Source organism: Erythrolamprus reginae, chromosome 1, assembly GCF_031021105.1.
Source record: "Erythrolamprus reginae isolate rEryReg1 chromosome 1, rEryReg1.hap1, whole genome shotgun sequence".
Classification (NCBI taxonomy): domain Eukaryota; kingdom Metazoa; phylum Chordata; class Lepidosauria; order Squamata; family Dipsadidae; genus Erythrolamprus; species Erythrolamprus reginae.
Window position 1 is genome coordinate 70,870,517 of NC_091950.1, and position 20,478 is coordinate 70,890,994.

The window sequence follows — 20,478 nt, forward strand, 5'->3', positions numbered from 1 at the left end:
TTTAATGTTGTTGTAAAGATTCTCAATATTAGTAGCACATGTGACACATTGACATTTTTATAATGGTTACAGTGGGATTAAATTTAAACTTTTGTGTTTTATTTGCTTACATTTTGGTAATTATCTTGCTTACATTTTAGTAATTATCTTGCTATATCATTAATGGTATCTGTCTAAGCTGTTTGGAGTTCAGAAGTAAAAAAATGTCTTTCTGATTTTATAACTAATTTAAAATATAGATTTCATCATTTTCAGAATTTTTTAATTCAATCTTTTTTTAACATCATTGAAACAATTTAACAACTGGTAAGACAAAGGATTTTGTGAAAATACATTGCTGCAAATGTTACTGATGAGACGAGCATACAGTTTATAAAGTTCTCAATTTACTTTTAAAAAATTTGGCTGACAGGACTGAGGGCAGAAGAGCTAGAGTTTTTAAACCTCTCCCAACATCTGGGTATTGCAGTGTATTTTTATTCCAAGCACAATAAAACAATCCTACTTGCTGGTGGTATATGACATAATGACCCAAATATGTTTTTAAAAAATCATTTATTGCTGTACATAAACAGCTAAGCTAGCACTAGGGATGATAAAATAACAGTGGTAATTCTTTCTTAAGCTGAGAACCATTGGTGGCCCATTAGGATTCCAGATGTGGCCATGTGTGCTTTTCCATTTGTTTTCCAAAGACTAGTGCCTGGACCTTTGGTATCTTGGTTGTGGTTGTCAGGCATGTTGGCTTTTCAGCTTGAGGTCTTCCTGGAGAAACATATTGACCTAACTAATAGCTATAATGCAGCTTATTGTCTTGGCCCTAGTTTGTTAGGAAAAGCCAGAGAGAGGGCAGACTTTTGTCAAAGGTCAAACACCAGCTTGACCACGTTTTCTGCCTAGTTTTTTTTTTTAAGGCTTCTGCAAGACAAGGATGAGCAGAGTCAGAATGAAAACTGAACATTGAAAAGCCTTTAAAATGATAAATTCCAAGTTCTTCTAACAGTGTTTATTTGAAATTAAGTGTGCAGGGATGACTCCCTAGTAAATTTGTTTATGGCTGCAGCTAAACTGCCCTAAGTATCATTCCCTATTCTGCGACAGTGATTTTTTCCCCCCCTAAGAAATGATTAAATTTTAATTTAAATCCTAGGAGGAAGAGAAATAACTAGTGTAGGAATAAAGAACACGGCCTCATTTGCAGTTCTGAAAAGAAAATCAAATTGTTTTGATCTTGTTTGTTTTTGGAAAAGTGATCAAAATCGCTGATGTTTATTCCTACATAATGTTTAAAAAAAATGAGTGTGCAAGAACAGTTCATGAAGCAAATATGATGAATGGAATTTCTGATTCTTTGGGGAGCTATTCCTCATTTAAATATTCCCGGGGACGCCATTGGGCCCACCCACTCAGGATGAACACATCCATATGCAATGCAGTTTGGTGGAGCACATTTTAGTGCTGCCATTCAGGATGAATAATGATCTCAGGAAACTACTATGGCATAGGACACTAAAACAATTATTCAGTCATGTGTTCCTTTGTGAGTTGCATATATCCAAATCAGTCTTTTAACAGGTCTGAGGCATGATAATGTTGAATTTCTATTTTGCAGTTTATGAATATTTTTTATCAATCAAATGCCACCTGGGCTGTCATCCCTGCCCACCTTTTGGGGGAAGGGGTGTTGATATGTTTTAATTCCACAGGGACCCTCTTTTGCAACACTAGGCTTCCTGTTCTCCTTGACTTTATTTGATTTTAATTGTTTAAAGATTACATTCAAAACCGGCAGAGAGGAACTTTGCAAGCATCTGTTCTGCGAAGTGCCTATCTCAGTACAGTGATACCTTGTCTTACAAACTTAATTGGTTCCGGGACAAGGTTCTTAAGGTGAAAAGTTTGTAAGATGAAACAATGTTTCCCATAGGAATTAATGGAAAAGCGATTAATGCTTGCAAGCCCCAAACTCACCCCTTCTGCCAGCCAAAGCGTCCGTTTTTGTGCGGCTGGCATACCCCTGAGGCTCCCCTCCATGGGAAACCCCACCTCCGGACTTCCGTGTTTTTGTAATGCTGCAGGGGAATCCCAGAAGTGGAAAAATGAGTGCTTCGCTGGCAACAGAAGTCCGGAGGTGGGGTTTCCCAGCGAAGGGAGCATCAGTGAAATCGCAACATCGCAAAACACTGAAGTCCTCGAAACCCCACCTCCAGACCTCTGTGTTTTTGCGATGCTGCGATTTCACTGAGACTCCCCTTGCTGGGAAATCCCACCTCCGGACTTCCGTTGCCAGGGAAGTGCCCGTTTTTGCGCTGCTGGAATTCCCCTGCTGGGATTCCCCTGCAGCATCGCAAAAACACGGAAGTCCGGAGGTGGGGTTTCCCATGGAGGGGAGCCTCAGGGGAATCCCAGCAGCGCAAAAACGGGTGCTTCGCTGGCAATGGAAGTCCGGAGGCGGGGCATCCCAGTGGCGGCGGTGGGTTTGTAAAGTGAAAATAGTTTGCAAGAAGAGGCAAAAAAATCTTAAATCTCGGGTTTGTATCTCGAAAAGTTTCTATGACGAGGCGTTTGTAAGACGAGGTATCACTGTACTGCGTATCAGTGAATGCACTCCATAGTCACTTTTAGAAACCTTCAACCTAGGCTGTAAAAGAACAGTTTTCTGCACAGGAACAAGAATAATAAAACATTCTTCTGAGTACTATTTTCTGCCTGGCCAAAGGTTTCCTAAAAGTCTTAGTCAGTCTTTGGACTCTGAAAATTAGCTGGGTAAATAATACAGTTGTTGCTGGCTGTAAATTAAGCCAAGTGACTACGGTACTCTGCACAGTTCAAGCCAGTAAACAGTGGAGATAATAATTGGAATGAAAATTTGCGCCCTGCCAAGATCTCATATTAAAGCACAAAGTGTACAGGTGTTCCCAGTGAAGGGCTACCAAAATCTTTACTACCACACTCTGGGCGTGGCTTATGCAGGACACCCTGCATCTTCTTTCAACATCTTTCAGTGCAAATTGGGTGCTCTGGGATAGAGCTTCATTTTCACTACCTCACTGCATTCCTCCCCTTCTGGGCAGTAGCCCACCCTTGGGTGTTCCTTATGTAACAAACATAATTGGGACCAGCAACTTGGTGGTTAAATGAAATACTGTAGTTACTAAGTAAATAGAATTCTTTATTGGCTAAGTGTGATTGGACACACAAGGAATTTGTCTTTGATGTATATGCTCTCGGTGTACATAAAATAAAATATTGATTTGTCAAGAATCATGAGGTAGAACACTTAATGATTGTCAAAAGATTCCACAAACTTTGGAACCACAACTTTGCTTAACATCTTATTTCAGCTTTCATTTTTTCTTACAGAGTGAATAAGGTTGTAAATGTAAGGATTAGTAACACAGTTATGTCATCACTGTTATAACTGTAAACGGTCACTAAATGAGGCAGCTGCTAAATGAGGATGACCTGTAATCCTAATAAAAGAAAGTTAATTATTCCTTGCTTTCGTTATCATGGCAAGAAGTGGAACTATTTGGACTTATAAAATGTTTATTACAACACAGACTGGTGTAATTGAGGTAACCAGCAACATTTACTGGCAAATTGTTGCAGCTTTTTCTAACACTACCGTTCAATTTAAAGGCAGTTATTGTGAATTTGAGATCAAATCTGGCCACATCTTAGGCACATCTAAACTGGATTTATGAATTAACTCCTCCACGGATTATCTTTGAAAATTCTAGCCTGTCTGTTTCTGTCTCTGTCAAACTTGTGTCTCACCCATCTCACCAAAGACAACTCTATGTGGCTTACAGACATTGAATAAAATGTCTGTAAGCCACTTAGAATTGCCTTTGGTGAGAATAAAATACAGAATAAAACATTAAAACAATAAATAAAAACCTTAAATTGAAAAAATAAATTGAATAAATAAACTAAGGAAGTGGGGATTTTGCCATAACCTTCCCCTGGAATGGGGAAGGAATGGCGATTTTACAGTATTTTTCCCCCTGGAAGTGGGGTGGGAATGGAGATTTTTACAGTAACCTATAAATGTGTCCAGCGGCTGGTCAGGTCCTACAGTGTAGGCCTTCTCCAGGTCTTGCCAGCTAGACAATGTCGCCTGGTGGGTCCTAGGGGACCCTGTGGTGGCCTCAGCCCTTTGAAACCAACTCCCTCCAGAGATTTGCACTGCCCCCACCCTCCCCACTTTCCACAAGAGTCTAAAGACCCATCTTTGCCGACAAACTTGGGGCCGCTAAGACCAACTCTAGGCCCAACTGACAAATGAATTCATGTTTGATTGCCTGAATATAAGTGAGTGGTTTTTAAAGAAATTGGGTTTAGTATGTTTTTAAATTCTAGATTTCTACATGTAATGTATTGTTTTGTTGTGAGCCGCCCTGAGTCCGAGGAATAGGGCGGCATAGAAATCAATCAATCAATCAATCAATCAATAAATAAATAAATAAATAAATCAAAAACAAACAAACCTTCCCCTGCCACACCCACCAAGCCATGTTACATCCACTAAGCCATGCCCACAGATCCAGTAGTAAAAATTTTTGAATCCCACCATTGCTATGTTTTGATAGAGAGGGCCATTTTTTCAATAATGACATAAACCTTTGGAAGTTTATTTGGCATTTTCCGATATGACTTCTAACTTTATGCCATTTTTTTTCTTTTTCAGGCAGAACTTTGCTTTTCAGATAAAAAACAGATGTCTAGTCTTGGTCATAAATGCTGCATTACTTTTTATTGCTTTTATTTTCAATTATATTAACTTTCCTCCATTGTGCTAAGGCACCAAATATGTAATGTTTTATAATTTTTTATTTGTGTATGTTTATATATATTTCAAATATTTATAAAGAGAGATTTAAAAAATTATTTGTAATGTTGATTACATAGCTACGTTGCAGATCTGGTATTGATAAAGATTTAGGGTTAAAAATTCAGAATTAATTTTAAAAAATTAGATAGTATCCTCTAACGTTCCTGTTGTTACCATCATTCTTTGTCTGCATGAAAGATGTCTGGTTTTATCCAATTGCATCCCTTAGAAGTTCTAAGTAGTCCCCGCTTTCCCTTATAGGAAAAAAACTTGGATCGGCATATGGAACTGAGCAAATGAAAGATATGAATTAAATATTTTGAGGTTCAACTACCAACAGGAGTTTATGTACTAGAGTTTGATGCTCCCAAATTATCTGATATCAGTCAAGCATCGCAGTTATGAATTGTTTGTGGAGATTTAAAAGTTGAATGTACTAGATCAAAGCAGAACACTCTGCACTCCAGGATGGTTTTCATTAGTAGAGGTATTTCTTTAAAATACTATTGTACTATTTTATATGTATTATTAATAAGCTAAGCCAAAACATATTTTCTAGCAGCAAACTATTGACCAATTGGTTTCCAAGAAGAAAGGTAATATCTGTAAGCCAAGTTTCATGATTCTTTAGAAAAATAGCAGGATAAGTACTTGAAAGCATCCTTGCCAACATTTTTTTCAATGTAACATTCATCATATCGTCTCTAAAATCATACTGGTGTCTGATTTACACTTTGGGGATGAACAGTAATTAAATTTATAATAGGGTGTACTCCTTCAGTGTCTGGATGAATTACAGTTTGAGAAGTATATCTGCCTGCCATTTTGTTCTCTTTTTATTCAGGCCTGCATAGAATTTAGAAATTTAATTTAGTTGAGCAAGTTTCACAGTGAAGAGAAGTACAGTGGTACCTCTACCTACGAATGCCTTTTCTTACGAACTTTTCTAAATAAGAGCTGGATGTTCAAGATCTTTTTGCCTCTTCTCAAAAGCCATTTTCCACTTACAAACCCAAGCCTCCCAAACTGTAACCACAAAAGGCAGGGAGAAGCCTCTGTGGGGCCTCTCTAGGAATCTCCTGGGAGGAAACAGGGCCGGAAAAGATGGGGAGAAACCTCTGTGGGGCCTCTCTAGGAATCTCCTGGGAGGAAACAAGGCTGGAAAAGGCAGGGAGAAGACTCCATGGGGCCTCTCTAGAAATTTCCTGGGAGGAAAAAGGGCCTCCACCCTCCCTGTGGTTTCCCCAATTGCACGCATTATTTGCTTTTACATTGATTCCTATGGGAAAAATTGCTTCTTCTTACAAACTTTTCTACTTAAGAACCTGGTCACAGAACGAATTAAGATCGTAAGTAGTGTTGGGCGAACCAAACCCGCAAAGTTCGGGTTCGTACCAAACCTTGCGCGGTTCGGTATACCGAACCTGAACCCGAATTTTTGCAAAGGTTTGGCAAAAGTTCGGGTTTGGGAGAGCGCCAGGAAACGCCGTCGCCCAGCTGTCACCTTCCAGAGAAGCTGGGGCGCTTCCCGGCATTCTCCGGAGCCCAAACCCGAACCCGAACTTTTGCCAAACTTCTGAGTTTGGCGTTCGGGTGACTGCCGAGAAGCGCCCCGGCTGTTTCTGAAGGTGACAGCTGGGCGGTGGCACTTCCACGCATTCTACTGAACGTCAAACTTGGAAGTTTGGCAAAAGTTCGGGTTTGGGCTCCGGAGAACGCCGGGAAGCACCCCTGCCTGGCTGTCACCTTCCCAAACAGCCGGGGAGCTGTCGGCCAGTCGGGAGGTGAAAAAGGAGGTGGGGAATCCCATGAGGGGATTCCAGGGGCGGAGCTTTGACATCACTGAGACATCCTTCCTGGTCGGCTGAAACGGGCACTCCAGGAAGGACGTGGGGATGGGGGAGGGTGCCCAGAGGCTCTCCGGAAGTCAAAAATATTCTCCCACAGCCTGAGGTGAACCAAAAATCAGCTGGCCGGCACATACCTGCACGTTGGAGCTGAGCTAGGGCAATAGCTTACTGCCAGCAGATATGGCTCTGCGTACCACCTGTGGCACCCATGCCATAGGTTCACCATCACTAGAATAGAGCTTTATGGGGTACCTGTTTTGCCTTACTCTATTCTTCCTTCCATTTTTATCCAATGGATGCCAGGATGAAGAAGCGCTAGGGTGCTGCGCTTGTCACAATTAACCTTGACTCCATGTGGGGATGCGGTTCTGAACACTAGAAGGGGCCTCTAAATTCTGTTTCCCTTCCTCAGCTGCACGAGAGTTTCTGGGGATGTTTGGCTGAGAGCTTTAATCCATGACAATTGATAGTGAGAGCATCATTTTTGCCCTTTCCCCTTGATGTTTTTAAATAGCATGGATCTGGGAATCATTCCCACATTGAGAATCATGCAGAGAGGGGTTCAGATTAAGTTTCCATTTCAAAACAGTAGAATGTAGCCCTGTATATATTTAACAGTACGATTATGATTCATTTCAAGAGAATTTGAGTACGAGTTAATGTCTGATCCTTTTAATAACCTACAGCGTGCTGGAATCTTTTTCTTTCTTTCCATGAAACACTTAATTGCATTATAGGAATCTAAAACATACATGCTAATTCACCACACAGTTAGAAGGCACATTTCTAAAGGATTATGTTGAAGGAAAAATCAGCCCTTTTTTTCCTGGTGTTTTGTCTGAGTAGGGATTATTTGAATTTATCAAAGAAAGGGAGAATGCACAATACTGGAAAGGAAAAGAATTGTGTTTTGGAGCAGCCTGGACCATTTAATCCTTCAATATATTCCACGGTTTAAACTGGACTTGTAGTTTCCTGATCACCTTAGTGTATTTTAGCAGCTAATCATTCAAACTATGAACAAGGCATGGCTTTAGGGAAGTTACCGACCTGGTTCAGTAATGGTGTTAAGCCATTATTTACTTTATCAGGGTTAAAGGGGTTGTGCACATTTCAAAAAGAATTTTTAAAAAGTGATTTGGACCTCACACAAGCACGTACTTTTCTGCTAGTCATTAAAGCAGCCCAACTTTTTTTCCAGGATTCCACTTAAGCCTAAAAGAAAGAAGTAAGATGTTGCTACTTTTAAGAGTCTCATAATCTTTTATTACTGGATTTCTTAAAATACTCTTTAAAAACTCTTTTTTCAGGCTTTCATGGAAGCTGGGGGGGAAATTAAGCTACTTGGATGAATCACAGAAAAATACTGTTCTCATAACAAAAAGTAATTTTTCTAAATCAGTTTGGAAGAGTACACATTCAGAACTGATTGGGTGTATACATTAACTCACACTATATACTATCTGTGGTTGATAGAGCACTGAGTTATATACACACTATGCTCAAAAAAATGAAGGGAACATTCAAATAACACATCCTAGATCTGAATGAATGAAATATTCTCATTGAATATTTCATCTGCACAACTATTCCATTTACACAATAGCATGTATAATTGATTGTCAATCAGTGTTGCTTCCTAAGTGGACAGTTTGATTGCACAGAAGTTTAATTTACCTGGAGTTATATTCTGTTGTTTAAGTGTTTCCTTTATTTTTTTGAGAAGTGTATATATATATAGATAGAGAGAGAGACTTAGTGTAGCATGGATTCAGCTGCACTGCCTATCCCATTACATGAAAGTGGATATATTGGTATTGATGCACTTGATAGAGTTTCTGTAAAGCACTGTTTCTCAATTATTTTCTGCTTTGTCCCTCACCAGGAAGAAGTAAGCATTTCACACACACACACCAAATTCTCCACTGGGGTGATTGTTTGCAATATTTGGCATGTTTTTGCTAAAAAAAACCTCAAGCGGCTTATCAGTGTGATTGGCGTATTTAAGTGATGCCTTAATTTATTTGGCTTCATGCTGTCCGCTGCCAACATTTTTAGACAAGTAAACATAAATGTTACCAGCAAACATATCTCCCACCATAGTCGTAATGAATCCAAGCGCTTCCTATACTTTGTCATAATTTCTGGTCTTAGCTTTCAGGAGACTTACATTTGTCTCATTATCTCTGTCTCTCTCCTCCTTTCTTTTCATCCCTGTTAAATATTTTTGCATCGTGTCTCTTAAAGGTTTGTTATCTGCACTTCATATCTCCTGCTCTGTGCTGTGTGCTATTGTTCGGTGCAAAAAATGCCTACTCCCTACGGGAAAAAAAAGCACTTTCCCCAGGGTCATCATTGCTCTGCGCCCCCCCAGGGGAGGGGGCGCCCCACTATTTGAGAAACAGTAGCAAGAATATTGAAGATTTTTCAAACTTTTTTGATGAAGTTTTTTAATTTCACACCATTTTAAACTAAATTATCTAAGTACTTAAAAATCTAACTCTTGAGTGTAAAGTTTTAATATTTAGATTATAGTCTCAGATGCTTTAAAGAACTCTGTATATCACTTCAGGGTGATCCAAGACAACATTACGCTTAAACTGTGGGTTTCTTTTAATTTAGTAGAAATATAACAAATGTAATAGTGACTCAGTTTCACGGAATACTATGAAGCTGTTTTATGTAAAAGCTCAATTTCTCAATGTTCAAATGACAATTTTTGCATCTTTGCATATTAAACTTTAAAAACAAAATTCTAGGAGCCAATGTTGTTTTTAATGCAGAATTAATCTTGAAAGTAAATATTTAATCATTAGTTTTCAAACTCCAGTGAGTGCATTTTTTTTTAAACCGATTGCCCATATGTAATGCATAATACCTACATGTAATACAAAAGACAGCTCCCCCTCTGAGCAACTGGAATGGCTTAGTGTTTTAAACTTAAATTATCATTTCCTTAGAACAGATATTCTACCTTAGTATGACATAAGTAAGTGTTGTGTAATTGTGTCTTGAAAGGCAAAATAAAGTGGCATTTAGAAAAGCCTATAGGTATATCCATAGATGATTGTATTTCTAGATATTTTTATATGGCGTACAGTGGAATTTCTGATGCTACAGTAAATTAAGGAGTTGGATGCTTTTCATATGCTATCCTATTTCAGTAACACAGAACAACCTTGAACCACACTAGAGCAATAATTACCTAACCTAAATCAGAGACAAGCTCAGCCAAACAGCTGTTTTCATTTTGTTAGGAGATCCATTTGATTTACTCTCTTGGTCAGCTTTCATTACGGTATAAGACAAAACTTCAGTTTAGTTTTTAACCCTGAATTCCCAGGCTTGTTTGCAGGCTGCTATAAAATTGCATGCTTGAACTATCAGAGCCACTCAGCGTGCTCTAGGGCTACTGTTGTGTTTTGTATGTGTTCTACTTTCTAGGACAGAGGCCAAATGTACAGGCTAAACAATTGACCCACCTGTTGCCATTAAAACCAAATTCCAGTCAAATAAGCTTTAGACATTCTTATTTATTCCTATGCTGACCGGTATACAAGATTGGCTTACTGTGGAAGCAAATTTACGTGTAAAATCTCCAAAGAATGGATAAATAATAAATAGTTTTGCAATTACATTCCCTTTTATTCTCTTTCTCTACCAATCAAAATAAGGCTTTTATCAAAAAGCTACACAGAGCTTCATAAAATGTGCCTCTTGGGTTTATTCCTGTTCAACAATTCAAACTTCAAACTTAAGTTCCAAGGAGAACATCAAATGTTATGAGTGATGTATACTTGTTACTATGGCATTATCAGGCTATATCCTTGGTGGCCGTAAACAACTATCTCCAGAAAAATTTCATTTATTTATTGATCACATATTTGAACCACCCATTTCCTCACAGAGGGATTCCATACTGGCATTGCTTGCTAGACGATAAAAAGTGTTATGTGGCTAAACCTCTTTTGCATAGAAGTAAAGTTGCGAGGTAGCATGCTGTGCACAACGTGCTTTACCGAAGCATTTATATTAGACCTTTGAAAAGACCCTTTAAAATTCTTGAAATAAAAAATCTGTTAATACATTCTCTCCTTAAAATTATGAGTGAAGATTATATGTAACACTTGTTTTTACTTCACTAAATGACAATGGTACTAAAGTTATTAATTAGGAACCCTAACCAAATTCAAGGAATCTTATGATGAAAATCTGATAGTGCAGCAATGCATGGAAATATGCCTTTTTATTACTACATGGTCTAGATCCCTGATTCCCAACATGTGGCCCACACTTCCCGGGGGGGGGGGGATTTGGTTTTTAATGGGGGTAATTGGAATCTTGTTTAAACCAAGTTAATGGCCTTTTAGGCTTCCACTGCATATGTAGTAGTTCACTTTTTGAATAGTTATAATTATACGTTATGCGGTGGAGGCATCAGGATTTTAGAGATGCTTGGGTGGGGCATGGCCAAAAAATGGTTGGGAACCACTGGTCTAGATTCTACTTCATCAGATACATAATGGAATGGTCCAGTAAATAAGAGCCGAATCTGACCTGAGAATTTGACCTAAATAAGATAGCTGCTGTTCATTTACATTTCTTATCTAGATGATACTTGCAGTGTTTGTATTCTAACAAAAGTTTATTCACGGTGTTTCTATGGGCTACATTCAGAATAATATTATAGAATTTCCCTTTCTTATGTCCATTCCATGCCCCCCCCCAACCTGTTCCGGATGGTTCCTCCAACTTTCTGAAGTAGATTGACTGTCTATCTAATCTTCTTGGCAAAGCTATTGACGGATGTTGTTCAGAAATGTATATTTAGTAGCATATATACAGAATGGATATCATATACAGTTCCTTATGCATGCCTTTTGCTAGATGTTATCCTGAAACCATGGGGAAACTTAGATTTACAGAATTTATTTCTTTATTGGTCTGTAAATTCATATAGTATAATTATTCAAGGAGCTTACGATATTTTATGTAAAATCTTAATTTTACCTCCAATTTGTCCCTATGGGGTAAATTGAGCTGAGAAAAACTTAGTACAGTAATCCCTCGCTACTTTGCGGTTCATCTTTTGCGGATTCGCTACTTCACGGGTTTTCAAAGGGGGCTTAAATCCATTGAAAATTTTAAATCCATTAAAAATTCATAAAATTCTTCTGCAGTACTACTGTACTCTATTAAAGAAACTGGTAGGATATCACATGTAGTTCCAGCTGAGAAACATTATAGAATGACTGTTTAATGCAAATGGTGGGTTTTAAAGGTCCAAATACTCATTAAATACATAAGAAAATACCTTTCCTCTACTTCACGGAAATTATTTTTTCACTGGTGGTCTTGGAACGCATCCCCCGCGAAAAACGAGGAATCACTGTAGTCAAAAATCATCCAATGAACGTTCATGGTTAAGGGTAGACTTGAATTTGGGCCACATTCATTCTAATAATCTAATCATGTTTCTATAAATTTACATGCTCCCTCGCATATCTTCACTTGAAAGATAATTTTAACATCAACAAAGAATTGGTTTGAAATATAGTAAAGTTAAATATTTCAGTGAACAGTACCAGTTTTGCATTGTGTACTTAACATTTGATAATTCTCTGTAGTTCTTTGTTAAAAACATTAAAATTACCAAATAGATCATATTATGCAATTAATACAAAAGCTGTAATGCAAAGTTCAGTAAAACCTCATAGGTTTTGTACAGAAAAATTTGAAAGCTCAACAACATATCTGTAATACCAGTTGCACTTTTCCATTTGACAATCTGTCTGAAATTAAAAGCACAATGAACATTACAACCATATTACATTTCAATCCATGAATTCTTGAGTTGGCATTCATGAAAAACAGTAACTTTACTTACCAAGTAGGATCCCCCCCCCTTTTATTCAAACTAGCCAGTCTTTATATCTAATTTAACCAATTCTTCTTCATCTCCATCTTATTCCTCCTTCATTCAGTTATTTAATCAAAGAAAAACTTACATGAAGTTTCACCGATGAATGCATTCAAATCTCCCTAGCTTGGCAAATTTAAAACAAACAAACAGACTTTAGCCAAAAGCCCAAAACAACACACATAACTTTAGCTACTTTGACCTCAAAGGTGTTCAAGCTCAGGATGTTTTGCCCGACGCCAATATTCAAGACACGTAGATTGATTATCCTTACCTGTTATCTCAACCAAATCCATTTCTCTGTTGTAGTTGAACCTGCCAGTTCAAAGAGCTCTCCTACAAAGCATTGTTCTTTATGCCTGTTCTATGCATATAATCCAATAATAATCACCAACATAAAAATGTGATGTTAAAAAATAAACTTGGTTTTACAAATCCTTAAATTGAATATCTAATTATTTGCCTTCAATTTGTACTTCTGCAGGTTTAGTACCAAGCCATGTTAAATAATCATATTACATCGTATTCCTCCCCCCCCCCCCACTTAACTAACAGAGTTATACTAAGTCAGTCTGTTCTATATCCTCAATCAACAGATGATTGTATTTGGTAATAATTTATCGAGAATAAAATCTGTTTTTGAAACTAATCACCTCATGTTAGGTCTGCCCTTTTTCAAATCCACCATCTGATATTCATTTTGTCTGTAAGACAAACATACTGATGAAAATGCAAATGCTACAGGATGTGTGGACTGTGGAAAGGAGCTGTTCTATTACTCTCTTTAAAACTTGTATTGGCTTAGGAAATTCTGTGTTTTTCCCAATTAAAGGCCGTATTTTCATATCAAAGTAGAGAGAGTTAATGTTATATCATGGCTAATTTAATTTAATTTAATTTATTAGATTTGTATGCCGCCCCTCTCCAGAGACTCGGAGCGGAGACTATCATGGCTAAATATTTATGAAATTAGAACCATTTAATTCTAATGAGTTTTTAATCCATTGAATCATTTAGTTCAACTGAATTCAAGAAAGCAAAAATTTTAAAAATGTCTTGACTGTCTTAGTGACTTCATGTATACTTTTTTAAAGGAAAGATAGAAGAAAGTACAGGATTATTTGTATGTTGCAAACTGCAATCACGATGGATCATTGACTGAACTGAAAAATCCTTTATACATTCTCTTCTGGAATTCCATAGCAGTATAATGTGTATACATTCCACATGCATTTCTGATTTGTATTTTCTTTTAGAGCATGTCCTGTGAACTATCAGACTGACCTTTGAATACTCCTGAATTGACAAAACATTTTACACATGTGGATTTCCAAAATGAGAAATGCTGACATTGCATATGGGGGGAAAAATACTGTGTGGCAATCTATGAGCTAGTTGAGTTTTCCTCATTGGAATCCAATGCCATGCTTTTCTTTGAATATGGGTCAGCTGCTAACAGCACTGCCATTAACGTGCTTTCCTCAGACTTATTAGTAGTCATTCTGACAGCTATTTGGAAAAGCAAGATGATTTAATAGCTATTTTTCCACAGCCTGACTGTTGTTACATTTGTGAATGGAACAGCTGTGCAAGAGACTCATTATGTTTTTTAAAAATGGTCACTCTAAAATAATTTGGTTCCAGGACAGAAAAATGTGGCACACGAACCATTGGTTGACTTGACAAAGATATTTTTGCCTCCACTTCACTTAAAACTTGTACTGATAAAACATTTTGTGAAAGTGATGAGTAACAAAGGTGAAGGTTTTCTCTTCCTTTTTTTGGACATATTTTTAATTGATTTTTAAAATATTTACATTTTAATATTTTCAGGTGGGTCGACATCCAGATATTTGCATTCATATTAATATACAGTATTATATATTTATACATTGTATACACAGTCATTTTTGATATTCTTTTCTTTTTCTGTCCATCTCTTTTCTTTTTTGTGTCCATTTACAGTGTTCCTCAATTTTTGCAGGGGATGCGTTCCGAGACCTCCCGCGAAAGTTGAATTTCCGCGAAGTAGAGATGTGGAAGTAAAAACACCATTTTTGGCTATAGACAGTATCACAAGCCATCCCTTAACATTTTAAACCCCTAAATTACCATTTCCCATTCCCTTAACAACCATTTACTCACCATTACTACTGGTGCTCACCATTGAATAAGACACTTAGTGATCCTGATATTTATAAACATAATTATTTATTAACAATTATTATTATTTTTGTTATTTATTTGCAAAAATTATTAGTTTGGCGATGACGTATGACATCATTGGGCAGGAAAAACCGTGGCGTAGAAAAAAACTGCGAAGTATTTTTTAATTAATATTTTTTGAAAAACCGTAGTATAGGCCATTCGCGAAGTTCGAACCCGCGAAAATCGAGGGAACACTGTATACCATTTAGTCCAAGTAGTGTAGTAATTCAAGTCCTTTTGGTCATTTAGTTCCATCGTTAATTGGTCCATTTCTTATATTTTTTTAATCTCCTTTTCAATGGGTGTCTGTGGGTCTTTTCATCCTTGCGCATAGGCAATTCTTGCGGCTGTTACTATATGTAATATTAAATATTTAATATTTTTGGAATATGGTTTTCTAATAATACCTAACAAAAAGAATTCCAGCATGTATCTGTTATTTCCTGTAGCCATTTTTGGAGTTTCCTCCAGTACTTTTTCACCTTGGGACACATCCAGCATAAATGAAAGAAGATACCCTGCTCTTTTTTACATTTCCAACATGCCTGATTACAATTTGGGTATATTTTCGCCAATATTTTTGAGGCCAAATGCCACCGATAAAACATTTTATATTGATTCTCTTTGTAAGCTGTTAATTTAGTTAATTTAATATTTCTAGATCGAATTTGTTCCCAGTCTGCTAGGTGCACATTGCGGCCAAAATTTTTCACCCATTCGATCATCGGCCCTTTTACTACACCCTCATATTTATCACATTCAATCAAATATTTATAAATGTTAGATATAATTTTTTCCTCTGTGCCTGTAAGTAATTTGTATAGCTGCTGAGTTTGGCTGTCAATACCCATCGGAAGGTGAAGGTTTTCATTATTTGACCCAGATGATACCTGAGGCCAAGATTAAGAAAGGCAGTTTAGTTGTTCCACAGATAAGATACTGTACATCATCAGTGACAAGCAGCTCAAATATCTGTTAGTGGGGTCAGAAACAATCACTTGGAAAACATTCAAGGATGTTGTTGATCATAAAGTGCAACATGTCGCTGAAGAATCATTCATGTTTGAATTTCTTTCCTGAAAATCTAGGTGTGCATAGTGGCAAACATTTTTTACCAAGATATTGCTACAATGGAAAAAGCATATCAGGGCAACTGGAATCCTGATCCATGTTGGCTGATTATTGTTGGGCACCGCATCATGATGCATTCATACAAGCCAAAACCAGTGCTAAATGCTGTTGGCGCTGTTGAACTCATGCAACATGTCACAAACATTATGCAATTAAATAATTATAGTCATTAAAAGTGAATTTCATATTTCTGAAATTCTGAACTGAATATCTGTAAATGCTGCAGTCAGTCTGAAGTTATATTTGTATTTAGATTGAAGAATAAATAAAAATAAAAGAAATAATAAAAAGAGGTCTATCATAATCACCAAAAGTTTTTCAGGGTGCAACACTTTTGGGGGGGGGACTTTTTGTCCAGTCTCATAAGGAGTTTCCACTTCACTACCCACAATTGTGACTAGACTCTTTGTCTTTGAGCAAAGCAGTCATTACGTGGGATGATTCATGGATGCCAAGTGTATAGGTGGTTATCCATGTGCCGCTTCTATGTTGGTTGAGGCGGGCAGGATTCTCTTGGGTACCATTTGTTGGGGGTCAGGGGAAAGGGAGGGTCTTGCCTTCTCTTTCTGCTCAAGATCCCCATGGACAATTGGTGGGCCACTGTGTGACGCAGAATGCTGGACTCGATGGGCTTTGGCCTGATTCAGCATGGCTCTTCTTAGGTTCTTATGACCATTTTGTTCAGGGACTGCAATCCCACTCCTCATTAAGCAATTTCACAAGTTGTTAAATGAACAACTTAAGAGGCCTTCTTAGTGCCTGCAAATCATTTCATTCTTGATCACATTTTGATAGAGAGAGAAGGACTGCAAGATCCGGCTACCAAAATCCAGGCAGGCATGGAGCTTAAAGTCCTCTTCATAACCCTGTTGAGCAATTTCTGCAGAGGCAGGGAGAGAGGATGTTGAGCTCCATTCCTGCTTGGATTTTGACAGCTGAGGTTCAGGTGTGCATATAGCTTTGAACCCCCACCTCCCCCACCTCTTTAGAGACCCTTGCAGATGCAGGGAGAGAAGGATTGAAAGCTACATGCCTGCTTAGATTTTGGCTGCAGTGAACTCTTTCAGCCAACCCTCAGAGATGAGAATGAATCCTTTTGGCAGGCAGCAGCAGCTTTCAACCTTCCCTGCTAGTTTCCCCATTGATTTCTCCCTAGAGAGAAGAGTGGAAATCACAATTACATTTGGCTCTTGCCAGCGCATCCCAAGTGCGGCAGGACTGTGTGTGTGACATTTTGTGAGACTCAGAAGTGCTTTTCAGGCTGTAAAGCCCCATTTCTGAGGGCATCTTAATTTCAAACAGTTTGCCTTCTATTTCCTCATCTTAGTTGTTTATGAAGATATTGAAGAGTACTGGTCTAAGACAGAGCCTTTTGATACTCCACTGCTTACTTCTCTCCATGTGGAGTTAGACCCATTAAGGACTATTCGTTGAATATGGTTTGTTTGTCTGTCTGTCTGTCTGTCTGTCTGTCTGTCTGTCTGTCTGTCTGTCTGTCTGTTGGATTTATAGGCTGCCCAACTCCTGCCGGACTCTGGGAAGCATGCAACAACCCAAACAATATAAAAACAATTAAAATCCCAGAAAATAAAATCATTCATTAATTCCTACTTGGACGGAGCTAGATCGTATTGCTTAACGGCCCCAGGCCTGCCGGCAGATCCAGGTTTTCACAGCTCTCTGGAAGGCCAGGAGGGTGGGGGCAGTGCCGATCTCCGGGGCAGCTGGTTTCAGAGAGCCGGAGCTGCCACAGAGAAGGCGCTCCCATATGACCCTGCCAACCGACACTGTCTAGTCGATGGGACCCAGAGAAGGCACCCAGGTCCTGTCAACTAGATAGTGGTTTGTCAGCCAATTGTGGATCCATCTGGTGGTGAGGTTGCCTTTCCCACTTTTCTCTAGTTTTGTAGAATGCCTTGTTGAAATCTAGGAATATTATATTCACAGTATTTCGCTGGTCTACTAGTTTAGTCACAGTGTTGAAGAATGAAATAAGATTGGTTTGGCATGAACTGTTTTTAACAAACCTGTGTTGGCTGCTAGTTATTACTTTATTCATTTCTAGGTGTTCACAGATCTGTTTTTATTATCTTTTCCAGTATCTTCCCAGGTATTGATGCTAGGATGATTGGTCTGTAGTTTTCTGGGTCAGCTTTCCCCCCCCCTTTTTTAAAGATGGGAACCACATCAGCTCTTTTCCAGTCCTCTGGTACTTCCTAAGTATTCCAGGATTTTTGAAAGATTGGTGCAGTGGTTCTGAGATGACATCTGCCAGCTTTTGGTTAAATGACTCTGGTCATCAAGTCAGGACTACCTGTAGCTTAGAGCAGTGATTTTCAACCTTTTTTTTTGAGCCGTGGCACATTTTTTACATTTTAAAATCCTGGGGCACACCACCAACCAAAATGACACAAAAGGACACCCTAAAACACTCTCCTCTCCTTTTCCAACCATCTCCTCCCCACCCTTGTGTGTGTATACACACTTTTGAACCATTTCCAAAACAGGTGAGGGCTGGGGGGGTTTCTCTCTTATTCTTTGGGTGTTTTTTATCATATGCTTTAAATCAAGAGTCACTTCTCTCTCTTGTTTCTCTCTCTTTCCTCTCATTCTCTGTCTCAATCATTTTCTCATTTCTCTTTTTTCCTCCCCTTTTTGCTCATTTCTCTCTCCCTTCCTCTCCTTTTCTCTCTCTCTCGCTTTCTTTCTCTCTCTCTCTCTCTCTCTTTCCCTCTCTTGCTTTCTTTCTCTCTCTCTCTCTTGCTTTCTCTCTCTCTCACTCTTGCTTTCTCTCTGTTTCTCCTTTCTTTCTCTCTCTTGCTTTCTCTCTCTATCTCACTCTCTTTCTCTCTCTCTTGCTTTCTTTCTCTCTCTCTCTTTCTCTTTCTCTCTCACTCTCTCTCAGCAAAAAGTTGTGAGACCGGAACCTGAGCTTCCTTCTTCGCGGCACACCTGACCATGCACACTGGTTGAAAAACACTGGCTTAGAGGCAGGGAGGAAAGACATAGCTTAGCTTAGCTGAGAGGAGGAAAGACATAGCTCAAAAGAAAAGCCCCTTTCATGCAAATTGGCATGATGGGCAAAGAAATGCTTGGGACTAATCAGTATGAACAATATTAATTTAGGGGAATCAGTGATTGAACTTAGGATAAGACAGCTTCCTATATTCAGCATGGAAAAGTTTGTGAAGAAAGTTGTGAAGTAACTAGTGAGGTCTTCTAAGGAATAATTCTTTTAATCTTCCAGTTACAGCCTCCAGGCTATGCATGGCCTTATCCAGCTTTAAATGTTTAGAAACCGGAAATTCTTTGGGGAGCAATGAATTCCTGTGAAACATAAAATGATCTCTCAACTTGAATATTTAGGGAAGAAAATTCTTAAGTGTTAATTTGAAGCAATTATCTAAGCAGCAGCATGGCATTCAATAGTGATATGATTATGTAGTAATATTTATCTTTGAAAATCTTAAAGGAGCCTAGAAAACTCAACTGTTTCATGCCACTAGTATCTTCAGTGGAAGTGAATTTATGGAAGTGGAAAATTTCCCGCCTCAAAGCTTTGTTAACAATAGGGACAAAGCAGGACATCTGGAACCAATTAGTGTTCCCTAAGCAGGTGATTGGCATTTTCAGCACAGACAATGACAAACAGATATTCATACGCAGAACTGTACTTCCATGCATAATTTGAAGTACTTTTCTTAAAAGCTGTCATTGTATTCAGTGAAGGTTCTATCAGTGAGATAAATCACTGGGAGAACTTTTGACCACCTGATGATAGCATATACTGTACTGATAGGAAGTTGAATTGTGTAAGGATGGTACTGATTAGATAATCTAAGCCAGTGTTTTTCAAACCAGTGTGCCACGGCACACTAGTGTGTCGTGAGGCATGGTCAGGTGTGCTGCGAAGAAGGAAGCTCAGCTTCCGATCTCACAACTTTTTGCTGAGGGCGCGAAAAGCAAAAAGTTGCGAGACCAGTAGCTGAGCTTCCTTCTTCACTCCTTCCAGGTTTTCCGGCAGCTGCAGCGCCTCGCCTGGCTGGAGCTTCCCTGGCAGCTTTGGGGCCTGGTGGGAGGGCACCGGCAGCAGCGGCACTTGGCAGTAGCTGCGGGGCGGTAGCTGCGAGTGGTTGGCAACAGAGTACATCACGCCGGCAACAGCAGCATCGGGCAGTAGCCATGGGGCAACGGCAGGGCGGTCGGCTGCGAGCAGGAGCTCCAGGACGGAGGCACCGATGGCAGTGGCTGGATGTGTTGCTGGACGCCGTACATGCTTGCGCTGCCGGGCTGGCACTGGCTCGCTGGCTGGGCTGGGATGGAGGTGCCAGCAAGACAGCAAGAGAGAGAGAGAGAAAGAGAGTGAGAGAAAGCAAGAGAGAGAGAAAGAGAGAGAAAGAAAGCAAGAGAGAGAGGAGAGAGAGAGAAAGACAGCAAGAGAGAGAGAGAAAGAAAGAGTGAGAGAGAGAAAGAAAGAAAAAGAGAAAGAGAGAGAAAGCAAGAAAGCAAGAGGGAAAGAGAGAGAGAAAGAG

At 38.9% G+C, this 20,478-nt stretch overlaps 1 protein-coding gene across 4 annotated transcripts in view; it reads left to right on the top strand.

Annotated features, from left to right (window-relative positions):
* SLC25A21 (solute carrier family 25 member 21) overlaps positions 1-20,478 on the top strand; it is a 314,802-nt gene that overhangs the window by 72,242 nt on the left and 222,082 nt on the right. Inside the window, exon 1 of one of the 4 annotated variants that reach the window (XM_070755388.1) lies at positions 5,129-5,324. The exons of the other annotated variants lie outside the window; for them this stretch is intronic. Within the exon in view, the coding sequence (XP_070611489.1) occupies positions 5,306-5,324 (19 nt within the window). The 5' untranslated portion in view covers positions 5,129-5,305. Of the gene's footprint in view, positions 1-5,128; positions 5,325-20,478 lie in introns of those variants that run through there. 4 annotated transcript variants of the gene reach the window in all.